Source organism: Oncorhynchus mykiss, chromosome 30, assembly GCF_013265735.2.
Source record: "Oncorhynchus mykiss isolate Arlee chromosome 30, USDA_OmykA_1.1, whole genome shotgun sequence".
In the NCBI taxonomy this organism is placed as follows: domain Eukaryota; kingdom Metazoa; phylum Chordata; class Actinopteri; order Salmoniformes; family Salmonidae; genus Oncorhynchus; species Oncorhynchus mykiss.
In genome coordinates this window covers 19,112,713-19,135,294 of record NC_050570.1, presented here as the reverse complement: position 1 = coordinate 19,135,294, position 22,582 = coordinate 19,112,713, and the positions used below count along the sequence as shown (strand labels likewise).

General features: G+C 45.0%; 1 protein-coding gene across 4 annotated transcripts in view; it reads left to right on the top strand.

Annotated features, from left to right (window-relative positions):
• The first annotated feature begins 5,922 nt into the window (after window positions 1–5,922).
• The window catches only part of LOC110522756 (semaphorin-6B), a 142,306-nt gene continuing 125,646 nt past the window's right edge, over window positions 5,923–22,582 (top strand). For 2 of the 4 annotated variants that reach the window (XM_036968406.1, XM_036968405.1), the window contains exon 1: window positions 5,923–6,187. In XM_036968406.1, the coding sequence (XP_036824301.1) occupies window positions 6,059–6,187 (129 nt within the window). In that variant the 5' untranslated portion in view covers window positions 5,923–6,058. Of the gene's footprint in view, window positions 6,807–20,821; window positions 20,910–22,582 lie in introns of all 4 variants that reach the window. The other 2 variants (XM_036968407.1, XM_036968408.1) reach the window with 2 other exon arrangements.

Genomic DNA, 22,582 nt, shown 5'->3' with positions numbered 1-22,582 from the left:
GTAATCGAACCCACAAATGCTGATGCCCCAGATACTCAACTAGTCTAAAGAAGGCCAGTTTATTGCTTCTAAAACAGGACAACAGTTTTCAGCTTGTCACGAATACCACCGAAGGTGGCTCCCCTTCCTGTTCAGGTGGCCCTCGGCGGTCGTCGTTGCCGGTCTACTAGCTGCCACCGATCCCTTTTTCCTTTTTGTTTGTTGTTGTCTAATTGTTTTCACCTGTTCCTTGTTGGAGTTTTGGGATGGGTGTTATTTAAGTTTGTTTAGCCCGCTGGTGTTTGTGCGGGCTTGTGGTTATTTTACGTTAGTGGTGTTTGTTGACTTTTGGGTTTTCGCTGTCCGGTATTTTTGTAACAGTGGTTTTGGGTTTGTTGCGCCTGTGGTTTGGGCTTCCTCCATGTTTGTACCTGTTACTGTGATTGAGGACATTAAAGCGTTTTTTCTCGTCTACCTTCTGCTCTCTGCGTCTGACTCCACACCCATCACTCTCCCGACGTTACAGAAGCCCGCACCACCATATGGAGTCAGCAGGAGCAGCGACCACCCCTCTCCCCACGATGGAGGAGAGAGTCCTTCATCATACGTCCATCCTACATCGCATCGGATCAGCGATGGATCAAATGATGGAGAGGATGGACCGTTGGGAGAGGAGTGGTCTCCCGACTACCCCACCTACCCTCCCACCAGCAACTCTACCATCTCCTTCAGCGGGATCCGGTGCCAGCACTCTGCGCATCACGCCTCCGAGGGAGTACGATGGAGTGGCGGCGGGGTGCCAGGGATTCCTGTTACAACTAGTGCTCTACCTGGCCACCGTTCGGCCGGCTCCCTCGGACGAGGAGAGCGTGTGTCCTCGTCTCCTGCCTGACGGGTAGAGCCCTGGAGTGGGTGAATGCCGTCTGGAACGGGCCCGACTCAGCGAGGGGTCACTACCTGGAGTTCACCCGCCGTTTCGGGGCCGTGTTCGATCATCCCCCGGAGAGCCGAGCAGCAGGTGAGAGGTTGTTCCATCTCCGGCAGGGGACGAGGAGCGCGCAGGACTTCGCGCCGGAATTCCGGACCTTGGCCGCTGGAGCGGGGTGGAAAGACAGGGCCCTGATAGACCATTACAGGTGTAGTCTAAGAGAGGACGTCCACAGGGAGCTGGCTTGTCGGGACACTACGCTCAGCTTGGATGAGCTGATCTACATGTCAATCCGGCTAGACCATCTGCTGGCTGCTCGCGGACGTTCTGAAAGGGTCCTGTCAGTTCCACCTCCTGGTCCCCCCGCTCCCACGATGGAGCTAGGAGGGGCGGCATCTAGGGATACCGGAGGAGGAGGCTCCTCCTGTACCCATTGTGGCCGGAGAGGGCACACTTCCTGTCGGTGCTGGAGGAGTCCATCTGGGAGTCAAGAGGGCAGGCAGAACAGTCCTCAGTCACCCCAGGTGAGTCAGCACCACACTCTCCCAGAGCTTCCTGTTGGTCACATGTTTTTGTTAATTTGTTTCCTGAAGTTTTTCCCCTCTCTCCAGCATAAGGCGCTAGTTGATTCAGGCGCAGCGGAGAATTTTATAGATTGCGGACTCGCCCAGAGGTTGAGGATTCCGTTAGTTAAGGTAGACCCCCCCTTCCCCGTGCACTCCTTAGATAGTCGACCGTTAGGGTCAGGGCTGGTCAGGGAGGCCTCGATTCCTCTGGAGATGATTACGTGGGGGAATCATAAGGAGCGGATTAGTCTGGTCCTTATCGATTCACCTGCGTTTCCGGTGGTGCTGGGGATTCCCTGGCTGGCTATTCACAATTCTAGGCTTTCGTGGAGACAGGGAGCTCTCCAGGGGTGGTCTGATAAGTGTTCAGGCAGGTGTTTAGGAGTTTCCATCGGTGCGACATCGGTGGAGAGTCCAGACCAGGTTTCCACCGTGCGCATTCAGTAAGAAGAAGGCGACCCTATTACCACCCCATCGACAGGGGGATTGCGTGATAAACCTCCAGGTAAACGCTGCACTACCCAGGAGTCACGTGTACCCATTGTCCCAGGAGGAGACGTTGGCTATGGAGACATATGTCACGAAAGCCCTGGGACAGGGGTACATTCGGCCCTCCATGTCACCTGTCTCCTCTAGTTTCTTTTTCGTCAAGAAAAAGGAGGGTGGTTTGCGTCCGTGTATTGATTATCAAGGTCTAAATTCCATCACTGTGCGTTTTAGTTACCCACTACCTCTCATCACTACGGAGGTGGAATCATTTCACGGGGCGCGATTCTTCACGAAACTGGACCTCAGGAGCGCGTATAATCTGGTGCGTATTCGGGAGGGAGATGAGTGGAAAACAGCGTTTAGTACCACATCGGTGTTCCCATTCTGTGAGCTTGTGTGGCCTACCACTTTGCGGCTGAGCCGTTGTTGCTCCTAGATGTTTCCACTTCACAATAGCAGAATAGTAGAATAGTGCAATTTCTGAACTTGGTTGTGCATTCTGTGCTGTTTTTGTAGCAGTGCCTTGCTTTATCTTGGCCAGGTCGCAGTTGTAAATGAGAACTTGTTCTCAACTGGCCTACCTAGTTAAATAAAGGTTACATTTAAAGAAATAAAATAAATAAATAATTTGTAACTCCACAGTAAGGAACAAGTTGTTCTAAATGGTCAGATGGGAAAGCATGTGAACCCTTTGGAAATACCTGGATTTCTGCGTAAATTGGTCATAAAATTTTATCTGATCTTCATCTAGGTCACAACAATAGACAAACACAGTCTGCTTAAACTAATAACACACAATCAATGATACGTTTTCATGTCATTATTGAACACACCGTGTAAACATTCACAACGCAGGGTGGAAATGTATGTGAAACCTTGAATTTAATAACTGGTTGACTCTCCTTCTGCAGCAATAACCTCAACCAAACATTTTCTGTAGGATCAGACCTGCACAACGGTCAGGAGGAATTTCGGACCATTCCTCTTTACAACACTGTTTCAGTTCAGCAATATTATTGGGATGCCTGGTGTGAACTGCTCTCTTGAGGTCATGCCACAGCATCTCAAATGGGTTGAGGTCAGGACTCTGACTGGGCCACTCCCGAAGGCGTATTTTCTTCTGTTGAAGCCATTCTGTTGTTGATTTACTTCTGTGTTTTGGGTAATTGTCCTGTTGCATCCCCCAACTTTTGTTGAGCTTCAATTGGTGGACAGATAGCCTTACATTCTCCTGAAAAATGTCTTGATAAACTTGGGAATTCATTTTTTCATCGATGATAGCAAACTGTCCAGGCCCTGAGGTAGCAAAGCAGCCCCAAACCATGATGCTCCCTCCACCATACTTTACAGTTGGGATGAGGTTTTAATATTGGTGTGCTGTGCCTTTTTTTCTCCACACATAGTGTTGTGTGTTCCCTCCAAACAACTCAACGGTAGATTTATCTGTCCACAGAATATTTTGACAGTAGCACTGTGGAAAATCCAGGTGCACTTTTGCAAACTTCAGATGTTTTTTGGACAGCAGTGTCTTCTTCCGTGGTGTCCTAGGGAGAGTAGCAACAGTGCTGAACTTTCTCCATTTATAGACAATTTGTCTTACCTTGGACTGTCTCATTGATTGGACTCCAGGCTAGCTGACTCCTCACTCCAATTAGCTTTTGGAGAAGTCATTAGCCTAGGGGTTCACATACTTTTCCCAACGTACACTGTGAATGTTTAAATTATGTATTCAATATAGACAAGAAAAATACAAAAATGTCTGTGTTATTAACTTAAGCACACTATGTTTGTCTACTGTTGTGACTTAAATGAAGATCAGATAAAATTTGATGACCAATTCATGTAGAAATCCAGGTAATTCCAAAGGGTTCACATACTTTTTCTTGCCACTGTATGTGCCAGAGCCCTTTATCAAAAAGAGCATATCCTCACATCAAATCAAATCAAATTTTATTTGTCACATGCGCCAAATACAACAATAAATTGCTTACTTACAAGCCCTTAACCAACAATGCCGTTTTAAGAAAAATACCAACAAAAAAATTAATAAATAAAAGTAACAAATAATTAAAGAGCAGCAGTAAAATAACAATAGCGAGGCTATATACAGGGGGTACCGGTACAGAGTCAATGTGTGGGGACACCGGTTAGTCGAAGTAATTGATGTGATATGTACATGTAGGTAGAGTTATTAAGTGACTATGCATAGATAATAACAGAGTAGCAGCAGCGTAAAGGGGGGGGGGGGGGGGGGCAGTGCAAAAAGTCTGGGTAGCCATTTGATTAGATGTTCAGGAGTCTTATGGCTTGGGGGTAAAAACTGTTTAGAAGCCTCTTGGACCTAGACTTGGTGCTCCGGTACCGCTTGCCGTGCGGTAGCAGAGAGTACAGTCTATGACTAAGGTGGCTGGAGTCTTTGACCATTTTTAGGGCCTTCCTCTGACACTGCCTGGTATAGAGGTCCTGGATGGCAGTAAGCTTGGCCCTAGTGATGTGCTGGGCCGTACGCATTACCTTCTGTAGTGTCTTGCGGTTGGAGGCTGAGCAGTTGCCATATACCAGGCAGTGATGCAATCAGACAAAAGTGCAGATTTCCATCAGTCGAATGTCCTTTGCTTGTGTTTTTTGGCCTAAGCAAGTTCTTATTATTATTGGTGTCCTTTAGTAGTGGTTTCTTCGCAGCAATTCGACCATGAAGTCCTGATTCACGCAGTCTCCTCTGAACAGTTGATGATGAGATGTGTCTGTTACTTGAAATCTGTGTAGTATTTATTTGGGCTGCAATTTCTGAGGCTGGTAATTCCAATGAACTTATCCTCTGCAGCAGAGGTAACTCTGGGTCTTCCTTTCCTGTGGCGGTTCTCACGAGAGCCAGTTTCATCATAGCACTTAATGGTTTTTGAAACTGCACTTGAAGAACTTTCAAAGTTCTTGAAATGTTCCTGATTGACTGACCTTCATGTCTTAAAGTAATGATGGACAGTTGTTTCTCTTTGCTTATTTGAGCTGTTCTTGACATAATATGGACGTATGCATTCCAGGTGACTACCTCATGAAGCTGGTTGAGAGAATGCCAAGAGTGTGCAAAGCTGTCGTCAAGGAAAAGGGTGGCTACTTTGAAGAATCTCAAATTTGATTTGTTTAACAATTTTTTATTACTACATCCATATGTGTTATTTCATGTTGTTTATGTCTTCACTATTATTCTACAATGTAGAAAATAGTAAAAATAAAGATAATTATTAGGTGTGACCCAAACTTTTGTCTGGTACTGTATGTAAATAAGGTATTTCTGTTTTTTAATTGTAATAAATGTGCAAACATTTCTAAAAACCTGTTTTTGCTTTGTCATCATGGGATTCTGTGTGTAGGTTGAGCAGGAAAAACATGAATTTAATGAATTTTAGAATTTGTATGTAATGGAACAAACTGTAAAAGGGTCAAGGGGTCTGAATACTTTCTGAATGCAATGTACAGTACGAACTACATAAATATCTGATAGGGTCCATTATCTGCTACCTGGACTTTAAAATGGATACTTCGGGATTCTGGTAATGAAGACCTTCAACTATTTCCCTGGAGTCCGATTAACTTGTGGATACCATTTTTATGTCTCGGTATCCAGTATGATGGAAGTTAGAGTTAGTTTTGCGAGTGTTAGCACATTGACTGGACGTCTATGGTAATGCTAGCTGTTACCCTAGACGTCCAGTCATTGTGCTAACGCTAGTTAGCAACTTCCTTCAAACTGCTTGGTATCCATTAGTTCATCTGACTCTGGAGAAGTTGATACATGGCTTCCTTGTTAAAATCCCAAAGCATTCCTTTAATGTTTTATTTAAGAATAAAATAATTTGCCTAATTAGGCCTAAACGTTAGCCCAACTATGAATTAATTCCATTCCAGTCACTGCATAATTCTGCTTCAGGTTTTGGTATCGCCTTGTTTTCTGTCCCTGTGGGTGACAGAGGGAGCAGTAGCCTACTGAAGATGCTGTATTCCACCGTTAGTAGAGAAACAGAGCCTACCTTGACAAAGCTCCTGAGGGGTAAACCACAGAAAAAAATTAGGCTACATATTTTTAATAAACCGATTAATGGGATTTTCCTTCCCGGAGAATCCTGAAGCTGGAGCATACTGGAAAAGGGGCGCATTCCAAACTGATGAACAGCCTTTTCTTTCAGTGAGACCCGAAGTAAAACGATGCAGCAATGACATTCTACTGGTAAGAGCACCAGCCGTGCGCAGCTACATCGAGCACAAAATAACTATTGTGGGGATAGATGATTGATAACGCAACTGCTATAGCGCAGGCCGGGAGACGGAAACATATGTAATTGTCTTATTGTACAGCTGGTTCAGTGACACTGGGTACTGCATGGATTGTTATTGCAATCAGTCCTTCTACATCAGCCACTTCTACCAGCAATTACAAATTACTTTGATTCCGGACGGCTTGCCGAGGAGGAATATTGCTGCAGAGCTATAGGGGAATGCCATGTGTCGTGGCGCGACATAAGAAGCGCTTTGTGGTGTGTTTTCCACCGGGGACAGGTGGTGTTGGGAGGTAGCGGGGTGTATATGAAAACACAACCCGGAGACAGTTGTCTTAAGGATGTCACGCTGCCGTACAGGATTTTTTTTTTTGCCAGAGACAGATACGAAAGAGAGGAGTAGGCTAGTAGTTTACAAATTAGGTTAGGATTAGGTTTGACGAAAACATCGGATCACTCTCTCCTCTTCTTACATACTGGATATTAATCCAGGGGAAATCAGACTGTAGAGAGAGGCAAGAACTGTGTGACCGCCGCGTTCCGGGCGCACCCTTTACGCGACAATAAGCGGTAAGTGAACGGAGCTGTCCAACGTTGGGTCCGGTGTTTGAGGGTGGTGGTGCGCGCTGTGGGACATTGCCTCCGGTCGCGCCATGCCGATGCATTGGGTACAATGTTGTTCCAAATATAATCAAATGTGATGATTTGTCATGGGTTTGAAAATGGCTCAAACGAATGTAGGGAACTTACTTGAAATTGGCCTTGGTATTTTCCCTGGGAGGGAGAGTTTCACAGTTAATCACAATGACACACATTATTGCGACATAAATTAAAATGTTGTTCAATTGCCTAATGTTAGGCTACCTAGTTTTACTATCAATGTGTAGTTAGTTTCTCGATTTCATACTGCGTAGCTCCATGTCCAAACCACATGAAGATTTCATGTTTTTTACAGACAGCGGGATTTATTAATTGTTGACTATAAAAAAAGTATGCTATGTTTATTCCTTCCCTATTTATAGAGAAGTAATTGACACTGACATGTTTACTATTTTTTTAAATAATAGGCTATTTATTTATTACTGTGCAATATCAGGCTATGATATAATTAGCCAATTAGCCTATTATTCCAATGCATTAAACCATATTATTCTTATTATTATTTGTTATTATTATTATTATTGACTAAATATAATTTAAAATGTTCTTAAAATGCACAGAAATGACTCCTTTTACTCTTCTCTCACATGAAGAGTTCAGTAGCTATGAGGGCAGCAGCCCTCTCTGTGTTTGGTGTGTGTGTCTGGTGTTTGTCCAGTGGCACTGCTGGTGGTTGTCCATGCTGATCTGTGATCCTGCCCAATGGCCCCCAGGTGTCCTTACACCTGTCCTCCCCTCGGGCTCCTCTCTCTCTCTTTCCTCTGTCCCTCTATTTCTGAAGCAGCTGCTGCCTTTACAGTACACTGAGTTAGTGTCAAAATCCAATGTGCGTTTTTATGTGAGGGCTAATTTTGAATTGCTGGCACTGAGCTCCACAAAGTTTCTTCTTTCAGGAGAAAGCTGCACGTTTTTGTTGTGCTTCCTGTTTCAAATTCAAATTGCCTTTGAGCTGCCTTTTGTAGGGGCCCTGAGGTTTGTGGCCTGGAAAGGGAGACAAGTAAGTGAAGTCCCCAAGGGTCAGAGCATTCCAATAATGAGCCCAAGTGTAAGAGAGGAGAGTGGAAGAGAAAAGGGGGCTAGGGAGAGGAGACAGTTCTGTTCAGCCAGCGAAAGCTAAGATATAACCAAGGGAATAGCACAAGCCCTCCCCTCACTCACATGTGTCAATCAGGCTCTAAGGACAAGGGGCTCTTTAAAATCCCCTGAAAGGCCTCTCTTTCTCCCTGGGCTCTGCCACAGGTTGCAGATCTCACCTATACACAAATTAACTCTCCTGGTTCCCAGATGCTGGGCTATTGTCCTACAGTTCCAGCCTCATGCCATTGTTTTCTTTGCCTATGTGTAGAGGGAGAGAGAGAAAGAGAAATTGAGAAAATAGAATGGAATAGAGCGAGTAAGAATGGTAGAAAATGGAAGAAGAGAGAGAGGGGAGGGCTACTGGCTTAGTGGGTGACTGTGCTGTGTGTTCTCATGGCTAAGGAGTTCCTCTACTACACCTTTCTCCCTGCTATTGCCTCCGACCTCCTTGTACACTCATCATCCCACTAGCACTGATTACACAACAACTATCATAAGGAATAAATTAGGTGAGAAGAACAGAGGGAAACGCCTGTCTGATAAATGCTGTGATCTCCTCATTGTACTTTAAGAGCTAAAGAGGATGGATTAAATAAGAGAAAATAGGCCCCTACCAGAATAATAATTTGTGGGATCTGTCTGAGTACTGTGTTTGTGTGTGTGTGTGAGTGTGTGTGAGAGAGAGAGAGAGAGAGAGAGAGAGAGAGAGAGAGAGAGAGAGAGAGAGAGAGAGAGAGAGAGAGAGAGAGAGAGAGAGAAAGAAAAAGAGAGGGAGAATTTGTTTGTCACAGTCTGTTCGTTTTCCTGTCATAGTGTGTGCCTGTGTGTATTTGTGTCTGTGCGCCTAAATGTGTGTGTTTGTTTCTCTACCACAGTGTGTGTGTGTGTGTGTGTGTGATTCAGTGCTGTCCAGGATTTGTTGAATGGATGCCCTGTTAGTATCCTCTCCACTCTCTAGCAGCCGCGCAGGCCAGCGCCCCTCAGAGCAAGTGTTGAGCCCACTGTGCTAAAATAACAGGTGCCCCTGTCCTGTCACAGGGGTCTCAATCCTGTCCCCGCCACCCCCTCATGGGGGTTATGTTACCTGGTCAGGGTAGCCCGATCACTGGCTCATATGTGAGAGAGCTGGTGACATCTCTACCACCCCCTGACTATTGAGCTGCCTGCCTGGGGGCCCCAAGGCTAACCTGCTCTGCCAGCCCTCACCCTCTCCCTCCCGCTGGACCTTGATGTCAGGCCCTCCCAAGCAGTGTGGCCTCTCTTTGGGCTGTCAGGAGAAGGACACTGCCCACTGGGACTCTGAATGGGACAAATTTACCGTAGCAATGTTTCCACTTAGCACGTGGCGTTAGGAGAAAGGGAAGGTGAATGAGAGGCTTGGTCAGTGTCAGTACGTGCTGCAGAGTGAGGAGTGGACAGACGGGGCTCCTGTGTGCTCCTTTGCAGGAATCAGCAGTGCCTTGTATTTTATCCATTTCACCTCACCATTTAGGCACGGCGCCCAGCAGCCATCCGCTGCTACCACTGTTTATGTTTGCCCAAGGCCACTGCTGGGGTTGCTATGGCAGCAGATAAACAGGTTAGCCGGTGACCCCTGGGGCATCCATTCCCAGGCTCCAATGGGCTTGCAGTGTAGCGGCTACCCCTCACCTGCGGCGAGGTGCGGCTGGAGCTGGCCAGAGGTCACAAAGCCACCAATCCCTCCTGTTGTTTAATCACACTCTCCCTCATCATCTGCACTTTCCATTTTATTTCCCCTCTCTCCTTTCCCCCATATGGCTCCGATCATATATATCTCTAGTACACACACTTTTTCACGCTCAAGGTTTTCTTTATACTTATATGTGAGTTTGGGTACCCTAGACACTGGAAAGACTGTAGAATAAATAACCAACCCCTGGGTAATATGTTGTCTCGTGAGTTTTAAACTATGGCACAAAAATTCTACAAAATGTCAATTCGTGTGTTATTGTTCTTTACTGCCCCATCTATCATCAGGCTGGTAAGGCCACTGGCTATAGGAGAATAGAATGTAGAATAGAACCGGAGAAAATAATGTAGGAAAAAAGTATGAAAATGTATGCACTCACTACTGTACGGCTCTGGATAAGAGCTTCTGCTAAATTACTACAATGTAAATTATAAACTGGGTGGGTTGATTGGCTGGGTGGGTTGATTAGGTTGATTGGCTGATGGCCATCTTATATCAGACCGTATACCACGGGTATGAGAAAACATGTATTTTTACTGCTCTAGTTATGTTGGTAACCAGTTTATAATAGCAATAAGGCACCTCAGGGGTTTGTGATATATGGACAATATACCACGGCTAAGGGCTGTGTCCAGGCACAGTTGTGGCGTGCCTAAGAACAGCCCTTAGTCGTGGTATATTGGCCATATATCACACCTCCTATTGCTTAAATGTACTGTATATCTAGTGCAATACCAAAGCAAGGCAGGAGGATAAACGAAGCGGTACAAAGATAATGTCCCCTGAAATAGTCAATAATCAGAGCTCTTTCATTTTCCCTCAAAGGCTTTCCCATTGCTGCTCATTCTCATTCTGAGGCATATTTCTTCTATGTTATAATTTGGTGTCTGTGGCCTCTAACAGTGGAGAGGCTCTGGGAAGGTGAAGGGTATCTGTTACATAAGCCTGAGGTGATGGAGGAGCACAAAGCTACAGTCTCTCTGAGGACTGACTCAGCTAGCTGTTGAATAAAAAGCCCTCTGTATGGTTAATACATTACTTCTCCATGTTTCGATGTAGGAGAGGGGGGATTCATTCCACTACAGAGAAAATACACATTTCCATGGATACAATTCCATAGTGCCTTTGGCAGTGCATCATGAAGGATATTGTGCAAGAAAGGCAGGCAGATGTGATGGAGCAGGACGAGGCATTACTTCCTGGACATGAATGAACATACAGTCTATGTGTGAGGATGCTTTATATAGGCTGTTTTTTTGTCATTGAGGCACTCTGACATGGCTCTCTCCCTTCGGTGCATGAGGTTGGTTGTGACTGTACCACCATCGACATGGCCAATGTGGCGTATATAGGTTTGTTAATGAGTGGAGAGACTAACGATGGGCCATCACAAGGAAAGATGTGGGCAGACTGGTCCCCCTTTACTTTAGCTCACACACACACACACACACACACACACACACACACACACAATCACACACACACGATGAGGCGGCTTGCATGGAGGCTCTAATAGTACCCTGTCAGTCCGGGGAGAGATGTGGAGAGATGTTTAACAGGCCGTTTCCCGTTAAACTCCACATACACAATTAACAAGCATACCCTTTTTACCTTAGATGCCTCATCTTTCCCATTTGGCCAACCTGGCTCTTTCTCATTGTGTTGTTGCTGACTAACAGACCATTGTTGTTGGATGGGGAGGAAGTGGGAGTGATTGAGTCACACTTCACCACCACAGTGTGAGGCTGTGGGTGTGTGCCCTTTAGGCCCACAGATATCATACTCCTCATTTATGGCTGCCTTTTTTTAGAGAGGCTATATCCTTCAATTGCTTGTTTTGCTTGTTTGCTGAGAAACGATGAGATTGTGTTTGTTTATCGTTCTAAGCCTAGCGACTCCTCCTTCTGTTCTCAGTGTACTGTAGTCTACCAGTAGCTAATGTGGTCCTCTTCATTACCAGGCCATTCTGTTCTATTCTGTTTCTCTCTCTCTGTCTGCCTGCCTGTTTTGCTGTATTTATTTTTCTCATGTACAGTGCCACTTGTTTTCCGCTTTGAAGAAATGAATGGCTTACTGCACTCTGCGAGGGGAGCCAGTCATGCGTGAGGCAGTCAGGCTGAAGAGAAACTGTACCGAGGGGAGGGATGGGTGAGGGGGTGAGGCATGAGGAGGGAGTGGTGCCAAGGCCTGGGTGTCCTGTGTGATGGGTGAAGTCGAGCTGTGAGGTAATGTTCACAGAGACCCAGGGAGGGGGAGGGAGACATGGAGAGAGGAGGGGGATGACGGTCAGTGTCAGGGGGCAGAGATGCAGTAGCAGTGGAGGACCAGCAGGATTACACTGGGTGGGCAGAAGCATAATAGACTCTGTAGACTGCTTACTCTGATGAAGTGGGCCCTCGAAAGCACTAAATCAACTGTTCACGAAGCACCAATTAATGTATGGTGCCGGCATCTCTGGTGTGAGGAATCAAAGATGTCTGGCTGTGCTGAGCGTCTGCTCTGCCCCCTCTCTGTGGAGCCAGCCAGAGAGCCATGGCCTGAGTCAGAGATGAGGGAAGGATAGAGAACGTGTGATGGAGGGAAGGGGGGCCCAGGGGCCATCTGGAGGCAACAGGTCTCAGGACAGCAGGTGGGTTCCAATCAGAGCATCACATGGCCTGTGTCAGGGCCAGAGTCTGAGCCAGGGTCTCCCCTATCCAAGACCCCCACATCCCTCCTTCTAACAGGCCACAATCTGTCACCTGCCATCCTCTATTAGCTCCAGTCGTGCAGTTAAGCATTATGGATTGAAGAGCTGGTGGTCGTTGGTGGACAACATAATTGTGGAAATTGACTGCGAATGTTTGATGACTATTATTAACACAATCTTTCCAGATGAGTGGGTTTGGTTGTAGGTAGAAAATAAATTGGTGAGTGTTCTGCATACTCAAAGAATATGTTATATGTGATAGAGGGGATTATGGCGCTTTAACAGCTAATCTGTTTATGAGGCACCGCATATCTGCCTTTTTTTGGATACTATATACTGTACATACACTAGACTGTAGTTCCTGTATTTTATTGGAAATAAAGGATGTTGTATACTGTAGTTCCTGTATTTTATTGGAAATAAATGATGTTGTATACTGTAGTTCCTGTATTTTATTGGAAATAAAGGATGTTGTATACTGTAGTTCCTGTATTTTATTGGAAATAAAGGATGTTGTATACTGTAGTTCCTGTATTTTATTGGAAATAAAGGATGTTGTATACTGTAGTTCCTGTATTTTATTGGAAATAAAGGATGTTGTATACTGTAGTTCCTGTATTTTATTGGAAATAAAGGATGTTGTATACTGTAGTTCCTGTATTTTATTGGAAATAAATGATGTTGTATACTGTAGTTCCTGTATTTTATTGGAAATAAAGGATGTTGTATACTGTAGTTCCTGTATTTTATTGGAAATAAAGGATGTTGTATACTGTAGTTCCTGTATTTTATTGGAAATAAAGGATGTTGTATACTGTAGTTCCTGTATTTTATTGGAAATAAAGGATGTTGTATACTGTAGTTCCTGTATTTTATTGGAAATAAATGATGTTATATACTGTAGTTCCTGTATTTTATTGGAAATAAAGAATGTTGTATACTGTAGTTCCTGTATTTTATTGGAAAAAAGGATGTTGTATACTGTAGTTCCTCTTTCAGGGTGGTAGTGGAGGACTATTTGCTGGTCTCCTATGTGGTTATTTGCTGTTCGTGTGCATTAAGAAATCCCATGACTACATGCCTGCTCATAACTAGAGGGTCATCTGTATTTGCATGTAAATGTTTTTCACCCCCTGGTCTGCTGGTGGAGCAATCAAAATGGCCCACTGTCTGCCTCGCTTAGAGAGAGGGCGGGCTGACTGTCAGTGACATTCAGAGCAGTGCCACCCGCCCGCCCGACAGGGTTTTAATGCGTAGGGATTTTTCTCCTTGATGTGCTCTCTAGCCAGTGGATCTCTGTGTGAATATTCATGCACATCCTCCTGCCTTTAATGACTTGTTTTGCCGCAAACATCAGAGCTCAGCCCCCAGCACCGCTACGACCGCGCCTCCACTCTGTTCATTGGCCCAATCCCTTGGCGCCCGTAAGATGGACACATCCAAGGTTTTCTGCTCAAAGTATGGCACACTCATCCGCCCGTCTGACTCACATACACATATCAGGGTCGGTTGTTTGAAGTTCGGCAGTTCAGCTCCAACAGTTCAGCTCGAGGAGTTCTTATTGTCAGAATGGAACATCTATTACTCAGCTTGAGAAGTTTGACTTTGCAGCATGGGGAGTGAGTTCAGTTAGATGGCAGTATTTCAACGCTGGTGGTACTGTGCCATGGAATGAGCTCTGCTTTGTACATTTCTCTATTTCTCTATGTGAGAGTTTAGTAGTGATTTGCTCTGGCCATCATTTAATTTCGCTTGGTGGTTTGGTGTGTGTGCAGATAGCCTTGGTGTTTTGCAATCACTAGTGTGTGTGTGTGTGTCTGTATAGGGTTATGTGTGTATGTGTGTGTATATCTGTATGTGTATGTATATATATGTCTGTATATAATGTATGCATTACCATCATACTTCAGTGATTGCCCCGTTCCTCCTTGTAATTACATGGTTGTATGGTTGGTCTGTGGGTGCTAGAGCATGACCAGCTAATTCTGGGAGACCATTGGCTGGAGCTGTGGGTCTCCTGGGCAGACAGCCACTCAGCCATGTGACAGGCCTAGAAAATTGGCTTTTTTCAGTAGCATGCAGCAACACTTCCCAGGTTTCTCTGTTGTTTGTCCCTTGCTTGTAGATTAACCTTTTAAACAATGATCTGCTTGCTCCATATAAATAGCATAGCTTGTCCCCTCTGTTTTGTTTCAGTCCTGTCCTGCTCTCTCGCTTAGCCATTGCAGTAGCCAAGGAAACTCGATCCCTGAGACTAAACTAAAGCAATAATCAGGCCAGGCTGAAGTGCCTGAGAATCCAGCTCTCACAGGCCTGTAGCCTGTAGCTTGTCATAACTTCATGTTCCCTGAAATGCTACGGGTGGGGTAACAAGGGCACGGCAAGGCAATGACAGAGTTTTTCCATGTTCACGCAACTGAAGAATAGCCACAAAAGAAGAGTGGCAACAATAAAATCTAATATTATGATGGTGTGGAAATTGTGAGCACATGCTGGCACCAGGGAAGAATAGCCCAATCATCATAGAAATATGTAAAGGTAAACATTCTAAACAGCCCTGTTACACTCAGCATACTCCTGGCTTTCAGGGAATCAAACTGTTTTGGAACTCTTCTCTTTACTGACTTGCCTAGTTAAATAAAGGTTAAATAAAATGATTGATGAATCTCGGCCAGAGTGTATATAATTGTACTGCCCCAGTGTTGAGTGCTTAGTTTAAGTAACACTGGAGAGGGCTGTTCCTGCCAAATGTTAAATATGGCAGTCATTTTAGGATGGGTTTTTATGGAGTGTTCCTCCCTCTGCTACTTGTATTTTTTGGCCTGGACATTTCACCCGCTTGGTGCTTCTCGCTGCTGCTGTCATCGGCACCATTAGCAGACACTACAAAGTGGCTTTGAAGCTCCACAGGGCTCAGGGCCTTAAAGAGGGACAGCTCGGGAGTTCAGCGTTGATCCTTAGTTCAGATTTCGGTCCCCTCCTATACGATAAGGCCCTCAGGACAGCTGGGCCAATTATTCTCCCCCTGTCGACTCTCTCTCTCTCTGTTTCTCCCTCTCTTCCCCTTTCATTCTCCCTCTCTCACACCATGTGTGACCTTGGAAAGGTCCAGGCAAAACATTTAGCCCTTTTTTAAAAATGGAGTATTGTACAGTTGATATACTAACATGCTTTGATAGCAACGTACAGTATATCAATGTTAAGACAGAACCTAAAACCAAAATAAGTCATGTTGTAAAAATGACACTCAATAACACTGATTTGAATAGCATTGATTTGTTTTCTATAGCAGATGTAGTGACTGTTGGCAAGTTAACATTTTATTGGCGAATCTCTTGTTAAGTGGATGCCTTGTGTGCATTTACTTGACTGTGTTTCAATTCCTAATCAGATGGTTAATTTACTGTCTTGGGGACATTTACCAGCTGGCTGTATGGAACGCAGGCTGATCCCACCTCTTTATCTCTGCCTCCATGTCTCCCATTGGTGTCTCCATGGTTTCCACACATGCAGTTTTGTTTTGGGAGTGGACTTATGCTAACAGAGGAGTCCAGAAGGTGAGGGGGATAAGGGTGAAGGGCTTGAGGAGGGATGTGTGTGCGTAGGAGTGTGTGTGTGGGGGGGGGGGGTTCATGTGACAGTCGTCCTGTCTCTGCATCAGCAGGCAAGGTGTCGGGGAGATTTGGCTGGCAGATCTTAATCAGCCATCAGCCCAGTGCTGAGAAGAAAAGTCCATGCAAATCCGTGCGTCGGCAGCTGTGTAGTGTCCTTCATTAATGTAATAACACTCCTCCATTATTCCAGCTTCACACTGAGTCCAGCACCGCATCCACATACTCCTAATGGCTGCCTGACTTGATGACTGGCTGGCCGGGGACCGGCGCCCGCCCGACAGACACCTTTATATATTTATATACTTGTCACTTAGCCTTTGTCACATTCGCAGCAAGGAAAGTGGAAAAGCTGATTATGTTGCCTGGAATCTATTCTGTTTTGTATTTCACTGGCCACTAGGCTGTGCTTTGGCTGCATTGTTATGCATGTTCCCTGTTGCTGATAAGAAGTAATTAATGGTGTGGCTGTGCAGGCCTCTTCCTAGAGAGTTGACGAAGCATCCAGGCTCAAGCAGCTGCTGAGGCACTTTTTGTTCACATGAAGAGTGTACATCAGAGTCTTTGTCTGCTCCGCTGTCGATGGAGGTGCGTTCTTTTCTCATCGGATAATCCCTTTCTGTTTTTCCATCTCAAATGAGACAGTGTGTCACTCCTCAGACTGAGAAGGAGTGCCAGACTTCCAACAGCAGTGCTCAACCAAGCAGGCTGGGCGTGTGCGTGTTTGTCTGGGCGTGTGCGTGTTTGTCTGGGCGTGTTAAAACAGTTTATGTGTGTGTCTCAAGAGCCTCATCTGTACCCTAGTGTCTCACTCCAGGCTCTTCATTAGTGTGGATGTTAATGAGTCACACTCTGATCAGTGCAGCATCAAATCAAATTGTATTCATCACATGCTTAGTAAACAACAGGTGTAGACTAACAGTGAAATGCTTACTTACAGGCCCTTCCCAACAATGCAGATAGAAAGAAAATAGAGAAGTAATAGAAAAGTACAACAAGTAATAATAAAAAATATATATATATAATAATATATACACAGAAACTATGCAGTATTTTGTTTTATTGCTAGGTTACTTGTTAGATATTACTGCACGGTCGGAACTAGAAGCACAAGCGTTTTGCTACTCACGCATTAACATCTGCTAACCATGTGTATGTGACCAATAAAATTTGATTTGATTTGACAATGAGTAAACAATAACTTGGCTATATACAAGTAGTTACAGTACTGAGTGGATGTGCAGGGGTACGAGGTAATAACTTGGCTACATACAAGGAGTTACAGTACTGAGTGGATGTGCAGGGGTACGAGGTAATAACTTGGCTATGTACAAGGAGTTACAGTACTGAGTGGATGTACAGGGGTACGAGGTAGTTGAGGTAGATATGTAACTAGGAATAAAGACAGATAGTAAACAGTAGCAGCAACGTCTGTGATGAGTCAAAAAAGTTTGTGCAAAAAGGGTCAACGCAGATCATCTGGATAGCTATTTTATTAACTATACTGAACAAAAATATAAACGGAACATGTAAAGTGTTGGTTCCGTGTTTCATGAGCTGAAATAAAAGATCCAAGAAATGTTCCATACGCACAAAAAAACATATTTTTCAAATTGTTTTTGCTCTAATTTGCTGACATCCCTGTTAGTGAGCAAATCCCTCTTAGCCAAGATATCCACCTGACAGGTGTGGTATATCAAGAAGCTGATTGAACAGCATGATCATTACACAGGTGTACCTTGTGCTGGGGACAATAAAAGACCACTCTAAAATGTGAAGTTTTGTCACACAACACAATGCCAAAGATGTCTCACGTTTTGAAGGATTGTGCAATTGGCATGCTGACTGCAGGAATGTCGACCAGAGCTGTTGCCAGAAATTGAATGTTCATTTCTCTACCATAAACTGCCTCCAATGTTGTTTTAGAGAATTTGGCAGTACGTCCAACCGGCCTCATAACCGCAGACCACGTGTAACCACGCCAGCCCAGGACCTCCACATCCGGCTTCTTCACCTGCGGGATCGTCTAAGACCAGCCACCCGGACAGCTGATGAATTATGTGGAGTATTTCTGTCTGAAATAAAGCTCTTTTGTGGGCTCCCCATTGGGGGGGGCTATGCTCACCCAGGCCCACCCAAGGCTGCACCCCTGCCCACTCATGTGAAATTCATAGATTAGGTCCTAATTTATTTATTTTAATTGACTGATTTCCTTAAATGAACTGTAACTCAGTAAAATCTTTGAAATTGTTGCATGTTGCGTTCATATTTTTGTTCAGTATATTTAAATATTTAGCGGTCTTATGGACTTCCTCTGACACCGCCTGGTATAGAGGTCCTGGATGGTAGTGAGCTCGGCCCCAGTGATGTACTGTGGTGCCTTGTTGTCGGATGCGAATCAGTTGCCATACCAAGCGGTGATGTAGCCAGTCAAGATGCTCTCAATGGTGCAGCTGTAGAACTTTTTGAGGATCTGAGGACCAGTGTCAAATCATCCTAAGGGGGAAGAGTCATTGTCGTGCCCTCAAATGTGTTGGTGTGTGTGGACCACGATAGATCCTTAGGGATGTTGGCACGGAGGAACTTGAAGCTCTCGACCCACTCCACTATAGCCCCATCGATGTGGATGGGGGCGTGCTCGGCCCTCCGTTTCCTGTAGTTCACGGTCAGCTTCTTTGTCTTGCTGACGTTGAGGGAGAGGTTGTTTTCCTTGCACCACACTGCCAGGTCTCTGACCTCCTCCTTGTCCCATCGCCGTCTGTGATCAGGCCTACCACCATCGTGTCTCATGTCTCTGCCCATTTGCCAGCCAGGGGCTCAGTCAGCTCTACCTGGCCTGGTGTAACAGATGTTAATCGTACTCTCCTTGCGTTGTGTTTTGTCTAAATAAATCACCCCAGCCTTTGGTCCCAGTTGAGCATGATTTATTTATGTTGTTAAATAGGAAACAGCACGTTAGTTGTGCAGGGCTTAACGATGTTGATGGCTGTCGATGGTCAAATCTGTAGCATGAAAACAACTGCGTTAGCAGTGGGCTTATGTGACCATTACATCGGTGTATGCTAGCTAACACACTTATTTACAGTAATCATATGCCAAAGCACATCCCAGAAAGCCCCTCAATCCCTAACAGGTACCATATACCCACACATGTATAAATCAGTAATGTACAGCAAACTTGTACACATTGTAAAATAGAAAATAGAAAACCGTATTCCGAACGTGATCTACCCCTTGCATCACATTTTCATACTGGTGCGACCTGACGTTCGCGATCTCCCCATATCTGCATGCGGGGCCAATCACAACACACCTTATTGTCATCAGAGTTGAACCAACCAATAAGAATGCTTGAACATTGAGTACACCTTTCTTTAGAGGCAAGTGGAAACATTACCAATCCCGTTACATTGGCATGGGTGAGGTGGACACTATGGACTACCCCTCACTGCTCTGCGGCACTGTGCCCTACCTTGCTTGCCCATCACTGGTGCTAAGGTGCATTAAGGAGTTGCTGGGGTGTGAGGTTCTTCTCTCCCAGTGGCTGATGGGCGTAAGTCTGTCACAGTGTGTGGCTTATTAGCTCCCGATTGAGTCCCCGACCTACTTTATCTCTGCCTCCATTCACTGCAGCAAGACAGGGAGCCCAACCAGAGGCCATTACTACTACCAAGGAGACGCTGAGCACAGCCACACAAACATTCGCACACACACACACACACAGCTCAGCAACAGAAAATATTCGGCCACAGAAAAGGCCTTAATAGCGTTTGTGTGATATTGTCCCATGGGAGAGTGTTGCTGTAAGCTTAAACTCCTGCTGTGGAAATACATCTTAAAGCCATGCGTGCTCTGCAACTTGGTGCACTTTGTTGAACTGCTCACATTCATTCTCCCTGACTAAACCCAATGAGAGTAGGGTGTATTTTGGGGGATCCCGCCCTAGAAATAGTTGATGGTTTGTAAACACAGTCTCAGTTCTCCCTCCCTCCCAACCTTATTGGAGAGCATGATTTCAATCATGCTGATATTGGACATGTCAAACTAGTTTTCACGGGCAGATGTTGTTATTTAGTCTGTCTGTCTGTACGCCTGTCTGTACGACTGTCTGTGTATACACAGTATTTGTTATTGTTGTGACCACAGTATTTGTTATTGTTGAGAGGCGTCGCCGGGAAGTAAAACCCATGGCATGGTTATTGTAAGCCTTACAGAGTTGCCTGCCAGACAGTTTTTTTTCAGAGCCCTGGGACCCAACCCTACATACCCAGAGTAATTCCTTTGCATCCCATTAACATAATCTTAATGTAAATTATTATACACTCAAACCCAGGAAGGAGCCAGCCGGCAGGCAGGCCCACCAACCAACGTAACCAACTAGTCTGGAAAATGAGAATGCCCACTCGCGGTTGAGTCACCTGTGTCTTATAGCCACAGTATCTCCACATCAATCTTTTATACTGCAGAACAATACATATCCTCAATTACAGAATTCAGTCTAGCGTGTTTTAGGGGGTGTGATGGTAAAGACTACCTTCTCTGCTTTGGGATTTCTATGGTTATCAGAAAAGTATTTTAGCTGTTATTCTGATAGTTCTTTTAATATAGTGTAATAAACCCTTCTCCTGACTTGGATGTAAAACATGCATATGAAGAAGTCTATAAATGAGTTTTCTGGCCCACTATCTCGTAGCATACACCCATCCTGTATGTGACAATGTGCCAATCAGGTTGTGCCGCAGTGGGGTTGGTTATAGCTCTCGAAGTTGAGTGAGAGTGTATTTAAGAATTAATATGAGTGTTGTGATGGTTGTGTTCATTGTTTTTTGTGCATTAGGGAGGAGGATGGTGCAACATTAGGCTGTCAACAAAGGTGTCTTACCCAGAAAAACAAACAAGGTTGTTTCACTACTTACTTCGTGCTGGTAAGTGATACCACAGAAGAAAAGAGGGAACGTCATAAACATGACACTTTAAGTAAGCAATTTTATGATAATTAGTGAGATGCACGGCTGTTTAAAATGTAGACAGACTTCCGAGAGTGAGGAGAGAGGAGGACAACAGAAAGGAAAACAGAAAAACCAGAGAGCAATCACATCGCACGAGCAACAGCGGTTTATATTTTTCATTACAACCGGAACACAACGTAAATAGCCTGTTATTTCAGGAAGTGCTTTCGTTTGTTCCCCTCAGAATAGCTTGGAAAATTGGTCTGGGACTGTCTATTGTATCACGTGTTACAGTGTATTTTATAAGAGCCCCTTAATATAGAGCACAGCCCAATCCCCTAGCCATTGGCAGGGCTGGTTAATATAGAGATCCAAATGCATCCTTTCAACCAGTACAGGAACCCCCTCAACCACCACCGTCCCTCCTAATGTAATGGTGGGTGTCAGCATGTGAAATACAGCCAGACTCTTTTACTGGGCTATAATATAACCACTCCTATGGAAAGCTCAGTGTCCATGGCAAGACCTAGATAGACAGATAGCCTGGACAGAATAGCCCAGACAGCCAGAAGAACCTCATCCCAAACCAGGCCTAGTATCACTGCCAATATACAGTACCAGTCAAAAGTTTGGACACACCTACTAATTCCAGGGTTTTTCTTTATTCTTACTATTTTCTAAATTGTAGAATAATAGTGAAGACTTCCAAAATATGAAATAAGACGTAAGGAATCATGTAGTAACCAAAAAATGTAAAATACATGTTATATTGGAGATTCTTTCTTTCTTTGCCTTGATGACAGCTTTGTCTCTCAAGCAGCTTCATGAGGTAGTCACCAGGAATACATGTCTTTTTTTTTTATTTCTTTTTTTTAAAAAATTGTACCCATTTTTCTCCCCAATTTCGTGGTATCCAATTGTTGTAGTAGCTACTATCTTGTCTCATTGCTACAACTCCCGTAAGGAAAGTAAGAGCGAAGAGGGAGAGACGAAGGCTGAATGTCATGCGTCCTCCGATACACAACCCAACCAGCCGTAATGCATTCCACAGCGCGCGTCCAACCCGGAAGCCAGCCGCACCAATGTGTCGGAGGCTACACCGTGCACCTGGCAACCTTGGCTAGCGCACACTGCGCCCGGCCCGCCACAGGAGTCACTGGTGCGCGACGAGACAAGGAGATCCCTACCAACCAATCCCTCCCTAACCCGGACGACGCTAGGCCAATTGTGCGTCGCCCCACGGACCTCCCGGTCACGGCCATTTACGACAGAGCCTGAGCGCGAACCCAGGGACTCTGATGGCACAGCGCCCTTAACCACTGCGCCACCCGGGAGGCCACCAGGAATGCATTTCAATTAACAGGTGTGCCTTGTTAAACGTTTCCTTCTTAATGTGTATGAGCCAATCAGTTGTGTTGATAGCCCTATTTGGTAAAATATCAAGTCCATATTATGGCAAGAACAGCTCAAATAAGCAAAGAGAAATCACAGTCCACCTTTACTTTAAGACATGAAGGTCAGTCAATATGGAACATTTCAAGAACTTTGAAAGTTTCTTCAAGTGCAGTCGCAAAAACCATCAAGAGCTGTGATGAAACTGGCTCTCATGAAGACCGCCACAGGAATGGTAGACCCAGAGTTACCTCTGC